This window comes from Bombus vancouverensis, chromosome 8 (genome assembly GCF_051014615.1).
Source record: "Bombus vancouverensis nearcticus chromosome 8, iyBomVanc1_principal, whole genome shotgun sequence".
Taxonomy (NCBI): Eukaryota; Metazoa; Arthropoda; class Insecta; order Hymenoptera; family Apidae; genus Bombus; species Bombus vancouverensis.
The window spans coordinates 2,454,447-2,474,001 of record NC_134918.1 but is presented as its reverse complement, the minus strand read 5'-3'; the positions used below and the strand labels follow the sequence as shown (position 1 = coordinate 2,474,001).

Genomic DNA, 19,555 nt, shown 5'->3' with positions numbered 1-19,555 from the left:
ACAACCAACTGCCCCACTTCTAAAAGGCAACTAACTTGCAAACCCTTTGATGGTTTCTGTAGCGTGATATACCCCTTGAACGTGGTTAAAGAATGTGGTCGCCGCTGGACGGCGGTTTGACAGCAGAGCGATCTCGCCAATTCAAAGCTTGACATTACAAACTACCGAGAATCATTAGGCTCGTTATCGAGCATCTAGCTTTCAGAAGGTGCTTTATCATATGATATGACTTCACGATATTTTTATAGCAAGAAGAATGGCCAACCTCTAACAAAACAAATTTTTACTAAGTGCTGCATGTGAGCTGCAGGCCGGCCTACTAGGGAAATTTGACGAATGAATAAACTAAAATATATACGAATATATTCGTTATATCATAAAATGCCCGCATTATGTTCTCTAACACCATAGAGGAAACTAAATTTATATATTAAAAAATTGGAATACCTGTTATAAGAGAGTTAATTAAATTCTAACCTATCGATGACTCCATAAAAACCTTTATTTCCTAAAAATGTATATCTTCCAAATTCTCCTTAGAAAGTCTCATAGAGAAAATATGAAACCTGAAAAGTACATCACGCTGATGCCTCGATCAACCCTCGTGCTTCGCAGTCCATGTGTCCGAGCGATGAATTCCCTCCAAACAAGGAAAAACCAAAGGGAGGTTAGGTCTTCTTCGAAGGACGTGAGAGGGTAAGGGAAGCAACGGGAACGATGATCACGCGATATACTGGCGGCGTACGTATAGAACGGCTGTTGCGAGAGAGTTCGCAAGAAACAAGAAGAAAAAAGGAATCGTAAGCCGACGCGACTATACGCTGTCGACGGACAAACAGCGACTGAGCCTAACTGAAACGAACTCTGTCGCAGTATGAGCACAGGCTACGTTCGCGGGTCGATCGAACACGTTCTGCGCCTTTCCTCGGCACCAGCGTCAAAACCACCCTCGACGAGCGCAACGCACTGGTGCACCTGCAATATTAACCACTGGTCTTTCCTTTTTCGCGCGATATTATATCAACACCTATGATACCATTTCAAAGACTGCAATCAAAACATTAAATACCGCATTAAAGCCATACAATAATTCGCAATATTCATTCGTAAACGTTATTGTATATGTGCTTAATTAATCGTTATTATGTTTCGAATGATTTACTACCTCATATTCCATAAGCAGATATATGGTTCATTTTCATCTCAAGTACGATATAATTTGTAACAAATATTTATAATTCACAATGTAAAATATTTATAATTCATTGGAAATATTATTCTATCACGGTATAGTGGTCAAATTTCACATAAATCACAAACATATGGTAGTCAAAAGCTATACTCACGACATGACAAATCATGATGATGTCATGAAAAATGGCGTCCGTCCATATATATTCAAACGCAACGAACAAGTTCGAACTTTTCGAGAATAAACGATTTGTTCGATAACATCTGTCGCGAGCTTCTCTTCCTTTAACGATAACAATTGACAACTAAAGCTCGAGAGGCTCGTAAGGATGAACAGCGACGAGTATCTAGAAGCTATGTACTCACCTGGGCAAGGAGACTCCAACACCAAGGACGTTGGAAGTTTCGAGAAGCGAAGATGGAAACTGAAGTAGCACGTCAGGTCAACTCTGGCAACGTCAACGCCGTTAGCCGCGCTGGAAACACTCGTTTCCGGCCGATCACGAAAGTTAAGCAGCAGCGGTCACGGAGCGGTCTAGGATGGGTGACCGCTCCGTGAGGCGTTGACGAAAGAAGGAAGGAGGCGCACCGAAGCCATTTTTCCGGGACCATCCAAGGAGCACGAGGCAGGCAGAAGCCCCCGAGACACAGGACTACCCTGGGAAAACACCGATGGATCTGATATTTCTTATAGTCGGGTGGCGGCTGGCCGGTGCCCGCGACACTAGCCAGTTCGCCGATCCGGTGCGGAAATTTCGGAGAAGTTGGTGGCCCCCACGGAGTCCTGTGAGCATCCCGACGGATCTGATATTCTCTCATAGACGGATGGCAGCTGGCGGTGTCCGCGGCACCTGCCAGTGCGCCGATCCGGTGCGGAGAATTTTCGGAGAAGTTAGTGGGCCCCACGCCTGCCAGGACCACGTCGAACCAGGAAGAGGCGTCAGGGGACGGGGTCCCAGGATGACGCAGCAGGAGCGAGGCGCTGGGGGGCGTGGTTCCCCCCCAGCGGTCCAAGAAGAGCAGGACGCCTCCCTTCGACAAAGAAGGAGAGATAGACGCCCGGGGGCAACCGGAGTAATTCGGGAGAGATCCCGGGTGCATCTCGACTCAGGCGTCAGGACAGGCCACCGTGGAGGTTTTAGCCGGTAAGAATCCGGCACTACCCAGCGCCCTCTCCCCGGAGGGGCGCGGGGTGCCTATGAAGGTTTCCTCCACGAAAAAAAAAAAAAAAAAAAAAAGGTCAACTCTGGCAAAAACTGCTAAAGAAAGAAAAATCCAACTAATTTGTTTCCAACAATAAAATGAAATTAATTTGTTTCACAAATTATTAACTGGATATTATTCAAAAATTATTCAAAATTCGCTTGATTGATTCACGGCCCGGACACTTGGGTCATACCATTTTGGTAATGGACGAAAATGGCAGAAGGAAGAACGACCGTTTTTTTCATATTTCTCTTTCCCCGGGAAACGAAAGAATGCCCGAGCACCTTGTTTCATTTCTTCTCGACATCAATTTCAATCTTTTTAAACGAAATATAATCTGAACGATGAAAAGTTCATTCAAATAATGCTCCGCGCCAGACACTCACGAAAATTAAGAAGAAACACGGAAAATTCGCGAATAAAACGGATTTCTTTGTCCCAGTGAGATAATAAATCTCGTACACGTATTGGTTTTTAAAATCAATATATCCACCAATGTGCACTCGTTTAACAAGGGTGATGGAACGTGCCAAAAATCTCTCAAGACGGTCTTGGCAACGGAAGAGTCGAAAATGTCACAATTATGAATGAAAAATTCGAATAGTTGCTGATTTTACAGTCGAAACCGATAAAGAACTCCAGATATTCCCCCAATTAATTTACAATAAATTCGCGAAAATGATCGATTGCTGACGTCATTGTATTCTAGAAAGATTGTAAAACGATAAGAATTTATTGAAAAAACTTATATTCGATGATAACACTTCTAATAAGAGTACTAAGAGGAGCGATTCTGTACTCACCTTCCTGCCTCGAAGTACCGAACGCAATTAACCGTCCGCCCAGGATGGAACCGTTCGGAACTTTTGTAAGTCACTGCACAGCCGCTGCTTATGGTGGAAATGTAATAGATATAAGTACAGAGCGCGTGAGCGAACTAAAAACGCGATAGAGAAGTAGAGAGAGGATGTTCCGTCCTTGTCTAATGACGCGCACTTGTACAGGAAATATGTAACAGCGGTATACGAGCAGCGTCAGTGTCCACTAGTGTGCATGCCTGATTAAACAAGGACAGGAAGTATCTATACATGGTGTTCTCTTTCTATTTCCATGTTGCATCCATCTTACTATACAGTACACACACTCAGCTATTCTGTCATTATATTTTTGCGTTGCTTATGTGTGAACCAAACATTTCCATGACAACAAATCGTTTGTCTCTTGTTTGATGCTCGGTTTTCAACGGAGTTGAAAGAATTTTTTAAGAGAAACGTAATGGACGGGTTGTTTTTAAAGTAATAAACGGAAATTCTCGTATCCATTGAGAAACGATAGGCGATTTGAAAGTGTCACTATGAACGGTGATTTATCGATGCAAGGTAGTATGAATAAGATATTTTATAATCTGCGAAAAAAGGTAAGGAATATTCTAGATTTTAGATTTTAGAATTTCCACGTCGCAGACGAGTGTGTTTTGTTATTTGATTTGTAATATTGCTGCAGTTCTCTTAATAGCTGTTCGTTTCATGCGATACTCGCACATAGTATCTATGACTTTTGCTTCTAACAATTTTTATAATTAGGCTGTATCAAATATTTTTAACGTTCGTGTTTCATGAAAAATCATGTGTAACTCGTTGAATTCGCAAATGTAACAAAAAATTACATGAAAAACCTTATATTATTGTAATGAAAAAATAATTATATTAGGAGGAGAGTCGTATTTCGGAACGTCATCGGAACATATTATACCTTGTATGCGATTATTTGGAACACAATGGGTGAGTATATTATAATTAAAATATATTCCTAGTTCCAATTCTTTTGAATAGTGTCAGTGACCAATCGAAATAGAAATCAGTGGACATTATGGAAAGAGAAGGCGAAACCAAATTTGAAAATTCGACATCGATAATTCAGTAGTTAAGAATAACTCAATCGATTATGTAGATTAACTAGTTATAAACAAATATATGAAGTATAAATTCAAATTATTCTTATCCATCTAAAAATTGGAAATTAAAAAGCAGAAGACAAGAAATTATCTTCGAGGATTTATATAGTAAATACATTCTTTTGCCTGTCTTACCTAGAGATAAAACAGTTGTTTGATGGTTATCTTATAGTGTTCAGTCATTGCGAAAAATATTTTTAATTAGTTAAAAACTATAATTAATTAAAAACTACATTTTTTTATGTATATAGACGTTAGCGATGTATTATTCCGGGAAGCTCGTCTATCTCCCGAACATCGGGTTTGCGACAACATCGATTTGGAAATTATCGTTGCAGAGTATGAAAATTATTACAAGATGAAATTTCAAAAATATCCCATATTGTGTAAGAAAATAACTGGAAGGGAAATGACGAGGGAAGTGACAAATGCAAGCAAAACGTAAGAATTTAAATTATTTAACGATATTAAACGGTATTCAACGTATTCAACGTATCGTATTCAACGTATCGTATTACAATATGATCCAGTGTTTGCAGAAGTATTGAGACAAAAGCCAAATCTGTTAGTAAACAAGCGAGAAGTGAGCCTGTGAAAGAGACGAATCTACAGCAGAAGATAACTGATGACAATACGAATCATATTAATCTCGCAATGACAGTGACGTCAATATTCCCCAATGAGAGTGATGGACGTTCATCAGAAGAGCTATTTAACGTCCCAATGGAACAATCCATGCAATCGAAGATATTGAAATGCATTGAAAAGCTTTATTCAGATAATCCGGAATTACGAAAGATTGCTGAGGACATCTCATGCGTAAGTTATTTTCGATTAATATACGTATCGTAAAGCTTTTAAACGATAAAATTCCCGTCGATAAACCGTCCAATGTATATCGACGATGACGTGATTTCAGTAACGCTTCAAATATCAAATTACGTAACACTTACTTAATATAGAGAAGACGCCATTTTATCTTTGTATCCTGACAGGAGATCATAGTAAACAAATTAAATGTACATTGGGATGACGTTATAGGCCTAGAGGAATGTAAAACCGCTGTTAAGGAGGCCGTTGTGTATCCCCTTAAGTATCATATCTTTTTTGATGGCCCGTTTTCCCCCTGGAAAGGTATTTTGCTGTACGGCCCACCTGGTACAGGTAAGATACTCGTATTCTTTTCATTTCTGTATAGTTCATAAATATACAAAACAGGGAAAACGAAGTTAGCGAAGGCAGTCGCGACAGAATGCCATTGCACCTTTTTTAACATAACTGCCAGCTCATTGGTCAGCAAATGGAGAGGCGATTCCGAGAAGTATATACGTGTAAGTTGCTTTGTCTATGTAAGTTTCTTTGTTCCTTTGTCTATGAAGGAGAGATTCTAGGTATAAAAAGATTTGATTTTATTTTTCGTCATTTATATATAAATAGAATAGTTGTTTGGAAAACGAAATGATATCATATTCTTGATGAGGCAATGAATTTAAGGAATTTCGAATATAATATTTAATGAATAATACATTTGTTAAACTGAACAGGTTTTATTTGAACTTGCCTATAGTCATTCGCCTACAATTATTTTTATCGACGAGATTGACTGGATCGCCACAAATAAAGGAGACTGTATATTGTCTGAACCTGCAAAGAGATTCAGATCAGAACTTCTTTCTAGATTGGATGGATTAGTGTCTAATGAGAATTCTAATGTAGTTCTTCTGGCTACAACTAATTCCCCTTGGTACGTATATCACGTTATTTCAATGTTTTCTAAGTAGAAAATATCGTAATATTTCTCCAAATTCCAAATATGTTATTGTGTTGTTTGAAGTATTCCTTCATTATTATTAGTATAATAGAACGATAATATTTATTGTAAATATGTTATTAGGGGCATTGATGCAGCTTTACTCAGGCGTCTCGAAAAGCAAATATACGTATCATTACCCAATGAAGTTGCTCGACTTGGTATATTCAAATTATACCTTAGCAACCACTTATTAGAAAATACAGATATTGTAAACCACATAGTAAAATGTACGGAAAGATATTCTTGTGCAGATATAAAATTGCTTTGTAAGCAAGCGTGGCTACTAGAAATAAGCCCGATATGGAGGAGACTTGAAAAGAAAGAAACACCTGTTACCACTTTGAAATATGAATTAAAAAGTTATGAAATATTAGCAAAATTGTTAAAAAAAATGTCACCTACAGTTATGCAAATAGATAAATATGATACGTGGAACAAATAAATACGCAATCGTAAGGACAGATATTGAAAAATATAAATAAATGGATTATCGTTCGAGAAATCATTCGCATGTGTGTGCATGTGTGTATGCGCGCATGTGTGTGCGCGCATGTGTGTCATGTGTGTCATGTGTGTGCGTGTGTGTGCGCGCACGCGCTATAGGCTAAGTTTAAAATGTTCGGTTGTATTATATCCTTGTATTATATATGTCGGAGATGAAAGGAAAACCGGAGCGTTCCCTTTGCAATTTTGAGGAAGCCTTCTAATGCTTTAGCCTAGATTTTATCATAACTGTAATTAAGCAATTGTCATTTGTAATTGTTTGATATTTGTGAAAGCGAAAGTGGGTTCGAGGTGACAACTGGTCGCCGAACGTAGCCACGGTCACGGGATAAACGTTTTGCCTGACGAAGGTGTGGATCGGTTGTATTGTTCTCCCTAGAAATCACATAGAATTGTACTTTAGAGACGTCGATATAATGGGACACACGTTGTATTAGGAATCAATCTCCAGACAGAAACTGCCTAGTAACGGCGTTTGAATCTTTCTCGATGTTTCCAAAGAGTATACAACAAACTTTTGACAGAAATTGCCTAGCAACAACGATTGGAACCTTCTCGATGTTTCCAGCGAGCATATAACAAACAAATGCAGTCGTATAGCGAAAAAGATTTTCATCAGATATTCATTCGTGTGATCGCCTTGGAAAGTGATACATCGAGCAATTTACCGAGTGTCTCAGCAATTGTATTTTGTGTTTAAAATTATTCGACACATAGTAAAGAGTTATCCCGTTGACCGTGGATTCGTTTGAACCCCGGAACATTGTTAATAGCGTTAATTAAATTCATTATTCGTGAAACCTATCAATCGTTAATCTCATTATACGTTAAATTCATTATTCGTAAGACATATTATTCGTTCCTCTTATTGTTCGTTAAACTTATTAATCTTTAATCTAATTATTAGTTAAACTTATCGTTTGTTAATCTTATTATTTATTAAACTCATTATTCATAATATTTCGTAAAATCTTTTTTATTCGCGTAAATATATTCTGTTTCGTAAAACAATGGCTAATTCAAACGAAGGATCATTACGCGCCTTAAATCCTAATGATAACCCGACATATATATGTGAGTGTATTTTATCAAAAATATGTTTTTTATGTTTTCTTATCTTAGTAATTATTTTTAAAAAAGTCTTAAAGTCTTATATGAAAATAAAGCTGTTCTTTATTTCAAATAATTGAAGTAAATAAATACAATGAGTTTTATATTTTATTATATCTTATATTATTGTTATATTGTTATTGAAAAAATTGATATAATCAACAGTTCTTCCTGTTCTCTTGATTGTTTCTTGCTTGTTTCAAACCATAATAATAACCTACAAAAGAAATAACATAATCCATTGAAAATTTAATATACAATAAAATACTTATATGAAATAATTACCTGTGTAATATACCATGTAACCACTAATATACCATGACATCAACATACTTGAAAGTGCGTCTGTATCATTATCTGGTAATCTAGTACATTTTATTAAAATTTCGTATTTTTTTTCCAAATAAAATGTTAAACTTATTCCAAATTACTTATTAATATTAGAAGTATTCAGCATTCCATTAGAATTTTTAAATTGTACTTACTTGGCCATTAATTGTGGTGGCAAAGGAGGTGCAGGTGGCATTATATCAGTCATCGAATTGAAAGATGGTCCCGGTATGAAGTGATGTTTATACGCATTTGCTTCTTCAGAGTCACAATCCATTTTTTCTACATTATATTTTTTCGAATTTACATTTGTAGAAAAATTAGTCTCACAAGTCTCATCGTTCTCTTCATTGAATTTCTCTTCCAAAGCTTTCTTTTGTTGTGCTATTTGACTTTGCAAACCTTCTGATTCTAAAAGAGAACTCAACTCGACTTTCTCTGTATTACCATAGCCTAAACACAGAGTAAAAGAAATTTTTGTCATTTAATAGAATGACTGAGTGCCATTCAGTTACTGTCCTTACAGGCAATGTATTAGAATTTCCCGTGCATAAATGTATATGTATAAATGTTTGCCTTGATATATGTAGTAATAATCACTCGTCTAATGAGGAGAATTATATTCCAAGCAGCTAATAATGAACAATAAGTAACATGCATGTTTATGGTTCATGACCCTATATCCCACGGGTCTCCCCATAGACATTGACAGGTACTCCTGCCCAGTTAAGGACCTGCTGAATGACACTGTGATAGATTATGCGAAAGCCTTTACTTCATATATATATGTATTTTTAGTACATTTCTTAATTGACATAACCATCATGCTAAAGGTATTACCTACAAATTTTACAACACACGTGCCATTGTTTTCGTAAATTTTTGATATTATAGCTTCATAAATTTCTCCATCCACTGAGTATATTGCACGATAAGGTGCTCCTATGATCCATTTCTATAGAGAAAAGATGTGTATACAAATAAATATAAGTAAATAGCAAAATAAAATAATTTGCTTCTTAATCAATATATTTAATAATATTCTGTATCAAATTTGTAATATTCTATCAAAATCACAACCTTGTGTAATTTACTTGCGTGTTTAGGCTGCTTAAGATTTTGTAGGTTTTCTTTCGGTTGAGAATTTCCAACATCCATTCCCATTCGCTTGATAACTTCTTCTTTTGCTAAATTTATTGCTTTATCATATGCTTCTATTAATGCACTATCATCCCAAACATTATCATTGGCTGTGTCTGTATCCTTTTGAGATAGCAAATTATACGTTATTAATATTGATACAAGTATTTTATTATCAAACTATTGCAAATTATCATATATGTCATTTTTCAAAAATTGACTAAAAGGTAGTGGATACTGTTAATTACTATTATGCTAAGATCTTGTACTAAAATAATGTTAAAACCATTACGTTTCCATTACCATACATACGTTTCCATTTCCTCGTATAAAAAGAACATTCATATCATCTGCCATTTTAAAATAACATCATTTAAATATTGAATTTGCTTCTCAAATATTAATTTGTCTCATTTCTTTAACTCTAACACATTGTAAACAATGATGACATTATACCAACTATAATACTAAAAATCTATTCCCCATTCATTCGAAAGATTATTTTTTGAAGCAAGGTTAACATTGAATGTTCCCAAACTTCAATAACTGTATTTTACTTTCTTTACAATATCTAACAATATATTAGAATACTATAAAAAAATATTGTATGCACAAGAAACTGTTTATAGCGAAATAGCAAAAGAATTAATCACATATTATGACTGAAACGAGATTGTTAAGTAGATTATATTATACTGCATATGCGTTAGTGTTCCAGCTGGTAAATATAGTTTTTATATCTGAAGATAAATAAGATTTAATTCTATAAAATTGCATAATGAATTATACATCTATCTATTACTATTCGTATTTCCCCTTAGTTGTATGTTGTCAATAGCATCAATCACGAACATATAAATAAATATAGAAGAAACCGTTCGGAAATGGAAAGGGAAAAATGAACATGGAAGACAAGAAAGTTTTCTTCAGGTTTAGCGTATGCGTGATACGCTTTGAATGTCTCAGATAAAGATAAAGATACTCTGCTCATTTCTATTTGTTCCGCAGAACGAGAAATTTGTTGTCTTTCATATTGGTTTTTACGATTCAATTTTTGGGCAGTTTTCCCTAGCGAGTGTCGGTCCCTGTTTGATATAACCAGACCGTAATTTATACAGATATGTATTATAGATATATATTTGTAAAACTGAAATCAGATGAAATAAATGTTGCCTGAGGTTTTAAACGTTTAATAAAAACAATATTTCATTTGGAAAAAATGTAAGATACGTAAAATTACACATTGATCATTTTGCTGGTCTTGTATCATAAAACGTGTGGCCCGAAGAGCATGTCACGACCGGCATACTTCAAATTCGACAGACTGACGATAGAGATAAAGATGTGGCGGCACTCGGCGCCATGTATATCGCTGAACCATCATGAATGAACCATCAACATCCCAACGGTCCTTCCACCGAAGGTTCTAGAAGAAAGAGCACGTGGCAACGATCGCGGACGCCTAGCAAATGCATGCACGGTGGGATGACAAAAGAAAGTAATCGGATCCGATCGAAAGTAAAATCATAAGAGTCAGTCTTAGAAAGTCACGCCTAGAGTTCGGAAGTAGATTGTAAAGTGTATTGATGTTAGAAAAAAATAAAGTTTTCTTTTTTTATTTTTTTACCTCAAATTCCTTTTTTATTTTGTTATTTTACGTGACATTTTGGCGATCCTGCCAGGATAGTGAAAAGTGTTTGTTCGGAAACCAAAAGACATTCATCATCTACGGAAGATCGAATTATTTGGGACTACGCTCATCCGCAACAACAAAGTAACTATCGCGAACCAAGTGAAGTAACAATAAAAGGTAAACTGAATTCCTTTGTACGTTACCGTGAAAGAAAATTTAGCTTCAGTAGCCAAGACTCGTCTTCGGCTGAAAATTATAAATCAGCGCAATAATATCTAAGGCAAACGAATCTCAAACTTCAACCTCAACTGACCCAATGTTGCGAGCAATATGGGACAGTATTCAAAAACAGAACGAGAACATTGCCCTTTTACGAGAGGAAATGTTACGTTTGTCTATGCAAAATGACGAAGAGAACAGACACAGGGCAGCAGAAATCGAGAATCTCGGAAAAACCGTCGCAGCGCTACGGACTGGGTTCGGATCCCCTGCGACCGATGAATTTGCTTCCATTATCACCGAAGACAATGAAAGTGCGTCGACAGCAATCAATCGCACCGTGAATATGGCAAAAGCACGCAAACTGTCAGGGTTAGCAGCTCCAGACACCCCACCTGTCCACCTCGACATCGAACAACCCGAGGTGGAAGAAAGAGGCTATTTTCCGCCCGCTCCTCCCACTCTACGAGCTAAGGATGCAATACGCTACATCCCAACGCTCAACGGAGATGATGATGTAGGAGTTGAAGACTTCATCAAAGAAGTGAGAAGTATGAAGGATCGCTGTATGGAGCAAGATCTATTGCTAAAAGCAATAAAAGTGAAAAAAAATCGTGGGGAAAGCAGCCCAAAGTATTCGCAACATTCCTATTGAGTGTTACAGTGATCTGTACGACGCACTGAGAAATAACTTAGCAGCACAAGTGACTTCGGATGAGTACCAAGAACAATTACGAGAGTTGAGACAGGGACGCGAGGAATCAGTGCAAAGTTTTAATATTCGGTTTAGAAGAATACCTTAGGCCATGTAGTTTCATCCGAAGGAGTCAAACCAAACCCCAAGAAATTAGACGCTGTAAAAAACTTTCGATTACCCCGCAATGCCACGGACGTGAAATCATTCTTAGGTTTAGCAGGTTATTACCGCAAATTTATTCGAAACTTTTCCGAAATCGCGAAAAGCCTTACAGACTTAACAAAAAAGGACACACCATTCCATTGGACTGACAAACACCAGATTAGCTTTGATACTTTAAAAGACAAACTCTGTAATTTCCCAATATTAGCTTATCCAGACTTATCAAAACCTTTACCTTAACTACCGACGCAAGTAACGAAGGACTAGGAACAATACTGTCGCAAGACGGTCATCCTTGTTGTTACATTTCAAGAACACTGAATCCACCCGAACGAAACTATACCACGACAGAAAAGGAACTCTTAGCCATCGTATGGGCCGTGAAAAGATTAAGACAATATTTGTTAGGACGACGCTTCATTATTCGAACCGACCACCAAGCTCTTAAGTGGCTACACAATTGCAAAGACCCTTCTAGCAGACTGATTCGTTGGAGACTTAGACTCGAAGAATATGACTATGAAATCGAATATACAAAGGGTAAAGATAACACAGCTGCAGACGCTTTATCTAGAGTTCACGCAGTAACTCGCGACGAAGTAGTTAACCTCGCCCTAGTAATTGATCACACTAATTCATTCAACGCATGGAAAGACAACAACGAGAATCCGAAACTCTTAGAAATTAAACCAAATGACCAAACATTTTACCAGTTAACTCGAAACGACTTAGGAGAATACGACGAGACACTTTGGATCAGAAGACTTTACAAAATTCTTAAAGATACAACAAAAATCGGCATAGGAAATAACGATTTCACTGAATTAGAGAAAACACAGATTAAACTCATGCTAATATATTTTAACGACACGTACAAGAAAATTACTTATGCACCTAATCCCATCTTAAAACTAGACGAAAACGAAATAATACAAGCAATAAAGGAAAACCATAACGACACCGTAGGACATTTAGGGATACAGAAAACGTATCAACGGATCAAGAATAAATTCAAAATTTCCGGACTTTTAGAAAGAGTAGAAAACTTTGTGAAAACATGCGACACATGTCAAAAGGAGAAACTAACACGTATCAGACCCAAAGAATCCCCACAAATCTCAGACACGCCACTTAACTCTAACGACAAAATCGCTATGGACATCATAGGACCGATGACGAAAACCAAACGTGGGAACCAATACATACTTTCAATACACGATGAACTTACGAAATATCTGATACTAGTTCCCCTTAAAACGCAACGAACTGAATCCATAATTAACGCGCTCATTGAACACTATATTTACATGTTTTCGGCACCAAAAACGATCCTAACAGATCAGGGACAAAATTTTGTTAGTGATTTAATGACGAAATTTGAAGAAGCTTTTAAAATCAAACACATCAAAACAACTTCATTTCACCCACAAAGTAACGGATCCCTCGAAAGAACGCATGCCTCAGTTAAAGATTTAATTCGTACTGCATTACACGACAATGACAAAGAATGGGATGAAGTACTTAATTTCATTTGTTTAGGGTACAACACCGCGAAACATGAGGGAACAGGATTCTCTCCCTTTGAATTGACCTTTGGGCGAAAAGCTAACTTACCTTCCGCAATATCCAAATTTCCCACACTTACCTATGATGATATGTACTTACTTTGGCAAAAACAGTTGAATAAATATTGGGAAACAGCTCACAAAACACTTATTCAGAATAAGCAACGATACAAGCGAGACCAAGAAAGAAAGATTGTTAAAACTCAGACTGTGTTTAGGAAAGGAGACTTTGTTTTAATTCACAACGACCATAAAAGAGATAAGTTGGACATTGAATGGTTAGGACCCTACAGGATTAATGATGTGAAAACTCCTTATTACATTATTTCTATCGACAATGCTAAGAAAAAGATACATGGTAACCGATTGAAAGCGTACTTTTTTCAGGATAATGCTGACCCTAGCACTAGCAACAATACCCTTAATTAGTTGCCTTAAATTCACGGGATAGGAATTACGCTTTGTAAACAAACCCAACCAATTCACGATCGAAAACTACAACATGATTCCGCCTCTGAAATTATTAGCTTCTCGAACACTAACAAATATTGTAAAATTGCTATATTTAAGATTAACGAAATAACTTTTGTACCATCACATGCAGAAAATCAATTCATAGCGATCCCTGAAAAAAAAAGCGTAAACATATCCTTTGATCTACATTTAAATAATTCCATTCTACTACGATCTTAGAGGACCAAGATCAATCTAACCAGGGGGGTATGTCACGACCGGCATACTTCAAATTCGACGGACTGACGATAGAGATAAAGCACTCGGCGACAATGTATATCGCTGAAGTGCCTAATGAACCATCAACATCCCAACGGTCCTTCCACCGAAGGTTCTAGAAGAAAGAGCACGTGGCAACGATCGCGGACGCCTAGCAAATGCATGGACGGTGGGGATGTTGAGGGATGACAAAAAAAAGTAATCGGATCCGATCGAAAGTAAAATCATAAGAGTCAGTCTTAGAAAGTCACGCCTAGAGTTCGGAAGTAGATTGTAAAGTGTATTGATGTTAGAAAAAAAATAAAGTTTTCTTTTTTTTATTTTTTACCTCAAATTCCTTTTTTATTTTGTTATTATTACGTGACAACACCATCGGCGCCTGGATGAACCTTGATAACTCGGCCCAGAGGCCAATGCATGGAGGGAACGTTGTCCTCTCTGAGGATGACGATTGTGCCCTTTTGGATGCTGTGTCCACCCTTGCTCCATTTATTGGGGTTGGTTAGCTCGTTCAAATACTCCTTATGCCAGCGGTTCCAAAAATGTTGTTTAAGCTGTTGGATATGCTGCCATTTGGAGAGTCGGTTCGATGGAATGTCCCTGAAATCTCCATCACGTAAGCACATTAATGAATCGCCAATGAGGAAATGTCCGGGAGTGAGGGCTAGGAGATCATTTGGATCGGTGGAGATAGAAGTTAGCGGGCGGGAATTGAGGACTGCTTCTATTTCTATGATAAGAGTATTACGGTGTTAAGCTCATATGTTCCTGTTTCTCCACTCGCGCTGGGCCATAATATCCTTTGATATTTCCGATCCTCTGGTCGTACGAGGAATTGCCGATACATTTTCTCGATGTCGCCAGTGAGTACGTACTGATGAGCGCGGAATCTAATTAATATACAAAATAAATTGTGAATTGATTCGAGAATATAGGATTTCCCCATTTTCATGATTATCGTGATTTTTGTATAAATATATTTTTTAAGATACTAATAATTAGGTACTTATAAATTAGTATTATCAATTATTTTGCATTTATAATTCCGCCTCTAGTATAAGTGTTAATTGAAAACTAACTTTACGTTTCAAAAAGTACTAGCAAAGTCGTTGAGTAACAAGCCACTGATGCTAACACAAATAGCATTGTCGTAATTAAATATTTCTAAATATTCATTTTTCATTTTGAACCTGTAGAAACAATTTATTATATATACTATTAGCTAAGTAATTGCATATTTAATTAAGTCGAAATATAAAACTTAGTTATTTTCATAATTTAGAAAATAAAAAACTGACAAACATTTCAATTTAATTTATGGTTGGAACAAAAGACAGTTATTTTTCATTAATTGAAATATCGCAATGCAGAGTACTTTCCAAAATACGCCGAGAGTATTCCTGATGGTGAAACGAGCGTTGCTTCATCGAACGCAACTAAAGAAAACAACATCTATGTAGTTGGTGGTACGATGCCTGAAATAGAGGGCGATAAATTGTACAATACCTGTACTATTTGGAGTCCCGATGGAACTTTGATAGCAAGACACCGAAAGGTAAGTAATATATTCCTTTATGGCTTTGAATTTGAAAATATTGGGGTGAAGAAAGTGACTCTATCTAGGAATAATTTAGGAATATACATATGTACATACGTATACTATAACCAATTCAATAATTTACGGTTTATAAAATACGTTATGATACGGGAAACGCCCATTTCTGTTGTAATGTGTAATATAAATTTTTCACATACGAAAATACTTATTTTTTCTCCTTTTTAAACATTATTAAATGTTAAGATTTTTTAATAAAAGAAAGTGATAAAAACGCTGTCAGTTATTAAATAAAAAATAATTAAAGTTTAGGAGTTGGTAACTTTGATATTAAATTACAAAAGTTGCAGCAATAGAATTAGCGACTACATTTTTATGTTATTAGGTACATCTATTCGACATCGACATTCCTAATAAGATTACTTTTCGAGAGTGATTCACTCAGTCCTGGTAACTCCCTAACGACGTTCGATGTGAAGGGCTGCAAAAAAGGTGTTGGCATTTGCTATGATATTAGATTCGAGGAAATGGCACGCATTTATCGGAACAAAGGTACAGTAACTTAATCGATCAATACTTAACTAGCAAAAAATTAAATATCTTTCTTAAATATATTCTATATAAAATTAATATAATCTGTAACTCTGTATAAAAAGAAGCTTAATTTAAAAAACCAGTATATTTGCTGAAAATGAAACAAATAAAAGAATTAAAAGCACAATAAGAGGACTGTCCTCGCATATTTAGAAATGATGGAATGTGAACCGTGCAACTACGAAGTTAATTGGTATTCGGTGGCTTCATATTTCCTGCTTCTCTGGGTTAGGTAGCCAAATGCTGATATATCCAGCGGCATTCAATATGACCACTGGACCACTGCACTGGTCATTACTTCAGCGTTTCAGAGCGAATGATAATCAATTATACGTTGCCTGCATATCACCGGCTCGTGTTCCTTAAGCAAGTTACGTCGCATGGGGACATACACAGTTGACCCATCCCTGGGGAAAGATTCTTTACGATTTGGAAACTCAAGAGAATATGGCAGTCACCGATATCAAAAAAAAAAAAAAAAAACTGGCGAACCGTGTGTTACCACAACGAGACACGCGATGCTACTTGTCGCTTTAAATTGTGCCGCAACTCGTTTTTGAGATCTTTGCCAAGGGCGCGTTAAAACATGCTGAAAATATATTTCTGGCTTTTCTGGGGTTTAACTGAAATATGACAAATAACGTTGTAAAACATATGTACTTATGACTTACAGAGTAATTGAGTGTACAAAATATATAGTATACAAAATAGCCAGCGATTTAGGGCTTTAAAAGTTCAAAAGAAAAGAAAAGAAAAGAAGAAAGATAATATGTTGTGGCAGTCTAAGTCGATCTAAGAAAATAGATAAAGGGAGGGAGGGGCAAAGCTAGTTAATCTGGAAAGAATCCAAGCGTCAATTTCAAGCATTTACAGAGAAACAAACGGGCTGGTTAAAGTCGTGAGTTGAGCAATTATCCCGTGTTAGGTTCAATCAGGTTAGTCCCACGCGAAATTGATCCAACCATGCGAAAACGAGTGTATTCTGATTTCTGTCGCAGATACTTCTGGCTAGTGCAGTACCTACACGGTGGTTGTTGAAATAGCCGCTTCTCATCTATTTTCCGCAGCGCGGACATCATCCTTTGATCCCTTACGACTAACGAAGTTTTCGAAGATGTACGGCAGTTTGAGATTCTACTTGAAAATGATCATGATTGCGGTCTGTGTGCCGTCTGCTCTTCTTTTTGTCCTTCCGTTAAAGACTGGTAAGTTGATACTGATTAATTATGCGATCGAAACCCTATATAATGGCTACAAAAATGCCGCTAATATAATATTCCTTCTTTCTTGTATCTGTCTGCCTCTCAGGTCGTTTTACTAATTACAATAAGTAATTTCGACTTCTTTGCGCTCTCTTTTAACGCATTCGAGACCGAAAGAAATTCATATCAGTCAGTAGGTAAGGGTATAATATACATGTTTTATATATAACTTATGTAGTAATGTATATATCATGTTAATTTCATATTTTTTTCAATATAGAATTATTATATATGTCGGGTTTACATTAGAATTAGGGTTAGGGGCGTGAAACGAATCTTCGTTTGGGTTACACGTTGTCGTTATGCAATAGAGAAGACATTGACTAGTGCAAATACGATTATTACAGAACCGGACAAGTAACCGTGGTAGTTAGGTACTCGAGAAACTGATGACAATGATCCTAGGTTCAATAACGAATCCGCGGTCGACGGGATGATAGATGAACGTACTCACAAAATCAAAGTCGGACGCGTAATATTCACTGATCGTAAATAGTTACTCCTTTCATCAATGAGATCGCGAGCGAGAATGCCTTTCCCGTCCCGATGATGCCACAGAGGAAAACTATAATGGGGTGTGTCTAAGGATACGAGATCATCGGGTTCGTCGAGAAAAGCCTTCGTTCAGAAAGTAAGGGAAATTGGCGTTGCTGCTAATTGGTCAATCTGCATATCGGTGGTTAGAAAAAGATGCTAGCCGCCCTCGAGGGAAAGTTGCTAGTGGGAGACGCCGCTCGTTGAAAAATATGTCTCCCCTATCTTCCCGTAGTTGGGACAAAGACTGTTTGTCTGTTTGAAGGACTTTAGTTAACTAAACCTTAAGATTTATTACGGGCCCTCGGGCTAGCCGAACATGTACTGCGGAGACGCATCGACATCTGGTAATCATCTTACTCGAAGAATAGGGTCTGCGTGTGGCGAGCCACGGGACAGAAACCGTTGGAATGTTTACTGTCGCGTGTCGCCACGAATATTTCTTTTAAGGAGAGCTATAGAATTATTCCATATGTTTGTTGGGCAAAGCGTTCATCCCTTGACCGCGGCTACGTTGGGCGACAGACTGTCGCCTCGAGCCAAAGCTCACCGTCACTAATCTCGAACAATTACAATCGGATTGAATAACTACAATAGTTTAGTTACAGTTATAGTAGACTTTAGATTGCAATGTTGCGGGGCTATCCGAAGGTTCCGGTGTCCTTTCATCTCCGACATATATATATATACGTATTCATATGCATATTTCTCCTGGCAGTGTAGTATTCATACGAAATGAAATGTCAATTATTTATTTATCCTTTACCGGAATGTAGGCTAGTTTTAAGTATGTATCTTAGATTATCGGTTTGATAGAATTCGCACACTTATATATATTTCTGACAATGTAACCTTCATTTCTTTAATAATACAATATTGTATGTTTTATGTATTCGTTAAACTATTAGTTTTTGGCTTCATGTATACTTATATTTCATAAATTGATAATATTGTATTTATTGCATAGTATTGGAAGCACTGTCTCTAATATTTACTAGGTTATTACATGTTCGGCATATATGTTTATACTTATATGTAACTCTCCAAATTGATTGATTGAAATATATTTATATATATATATATATATATATATTCCTGGCGTTTCAATTATTTTCCCCTTTTGTAGTTATTCTTATTTCCTGGTTTATTTAGAATTGTGTGTATATGTATTTTGTTTATTGGTTGGATCCGTTAATCGCCCTCGTTTTGTTAATCCTTCCTTTCGTTTCGTAGTGCCGTGTGTTCGTTTGTGCATTCAAATCCTTATTCGCGTGTTTTGTATAGAATGGTTTTCTTGTTCTTGTTACGGCGCGTGCGGAGCGCGGGACGTGACATCCCCGCCCTTGGAGTTCAA

At 36.8% G+C, this 19,555-nt stretch overlaps 2 protein-coding genes and 1 long non-coding RNA gene across 10 annotated transcripts; 2 read left to right on the top strand and 1 right to left on the bottom strand.

Moving 5' to 3' along the window:
• The first annotated feature begins 1,696 nt into the window (after window positions 1-1,696).
• LOC143302963 (katanin p60 ATPase-containing subunit A-like 2) lies at window positions 1,697-7,472 on the top strand. Of its 5 annotated transcripts, none has more exons than XM_076620356.1 (8): window positions 1,697-2,336; window positions 4,108-4,178; window positions 4,603-4,792; window positions 4,882-5,170; window positions 5,422-5,515; window positions 5,570-5,682; window positions 5,896-6,095; window positions 6,246-7,472. In XM_076620356.1, the coding sequence occupies exons 1-8, from the start codon at window positions 1,864-1,866 to the stop codon at window positions 6,604-6,606; spliced, it is 1,791 nt and encodes a 596-aa protein (XP_076476471.1). In that variant the 5' UTR covers window positions 1,697-1,863; the 3' UTR covers window positions 6,607-7,472. The 5 variants fall into 5 exon arrangements, with proteins under 5 accessions (XP_076476471.1, XP_076476470.1, XP_076476469.1 ...); XM_076620355.1 differs by having other exon boundaries at window positions 1,698-2,336; window positions 4,894-5,170; window positions 5,347-5,515; XM_076620354.1 differs by having other exon boundaries at window positions 1,698-2,336; window positions 4,891-5,170; window positions 5,347-5,515.
• A 559-nt stretch (window positions 7,473-8,031) lies between these two features.
• Window positions 8,032-10,534, bottom strand: LOC117162145 (survival motor neuron protein-like). Of its 4 annotated transcripts, none has more exons than XM_033344001.2 (6): window positions 9,709-9,858; window positions 9,552-9,640; window positions 9,189-9,371; window positions 8,949-9,063; window positions 8,264-8,561; window positions 8,032-8,143 (listed from the first exon to the last, which is right to left on the bottom strand). In XM_033344001.2, the coding sequence occupies exons 2-6, from the start codon at window positions 9,603-9,605 to the stop codon at window positions 8,047-8,049; spliced, it is 747 nt and encodes a 248-aa protein (XP_033199892.1). In that variant the 5' UTR covers window positions 9,606-9,640; window positions 9,709-9,858; the 3' UTR covers window positions 8,032-8,046. The 4 variants fall into 4 exon arrangements, with proteins under 4 accessions (XP_033199892.1, XP_033199893.1, XP_076476501.1 ...); XM_033344002.2 differs by having other exon boundaries at window positions 9,561-9,640; window positions 9,709-9,856; XM_076620386.1 differs by lacking the exons at window positions 9,552-9,640; window positions 9,709-9,858 and adding an exon at window positions 10,489-10,534.
• Window positions 10,535-15,630: 5,096 nt separating this feature from the next.
• LOC143302983 (uncharacterized) lies at window positions 15,631-17,299 on the top strand. The gene is made up of 3 exons (XR_013058904.1): window positions 15,631-15,811; window positions 16,197-16,363; window positions 16,638-17,299. It is a non-coding gene; the product is annotated as an uncharacterized LOC143302983 (long non-coding RNA).
• Window positions 17,300-19,555: the final 2,256 nt, after the last annotated feature.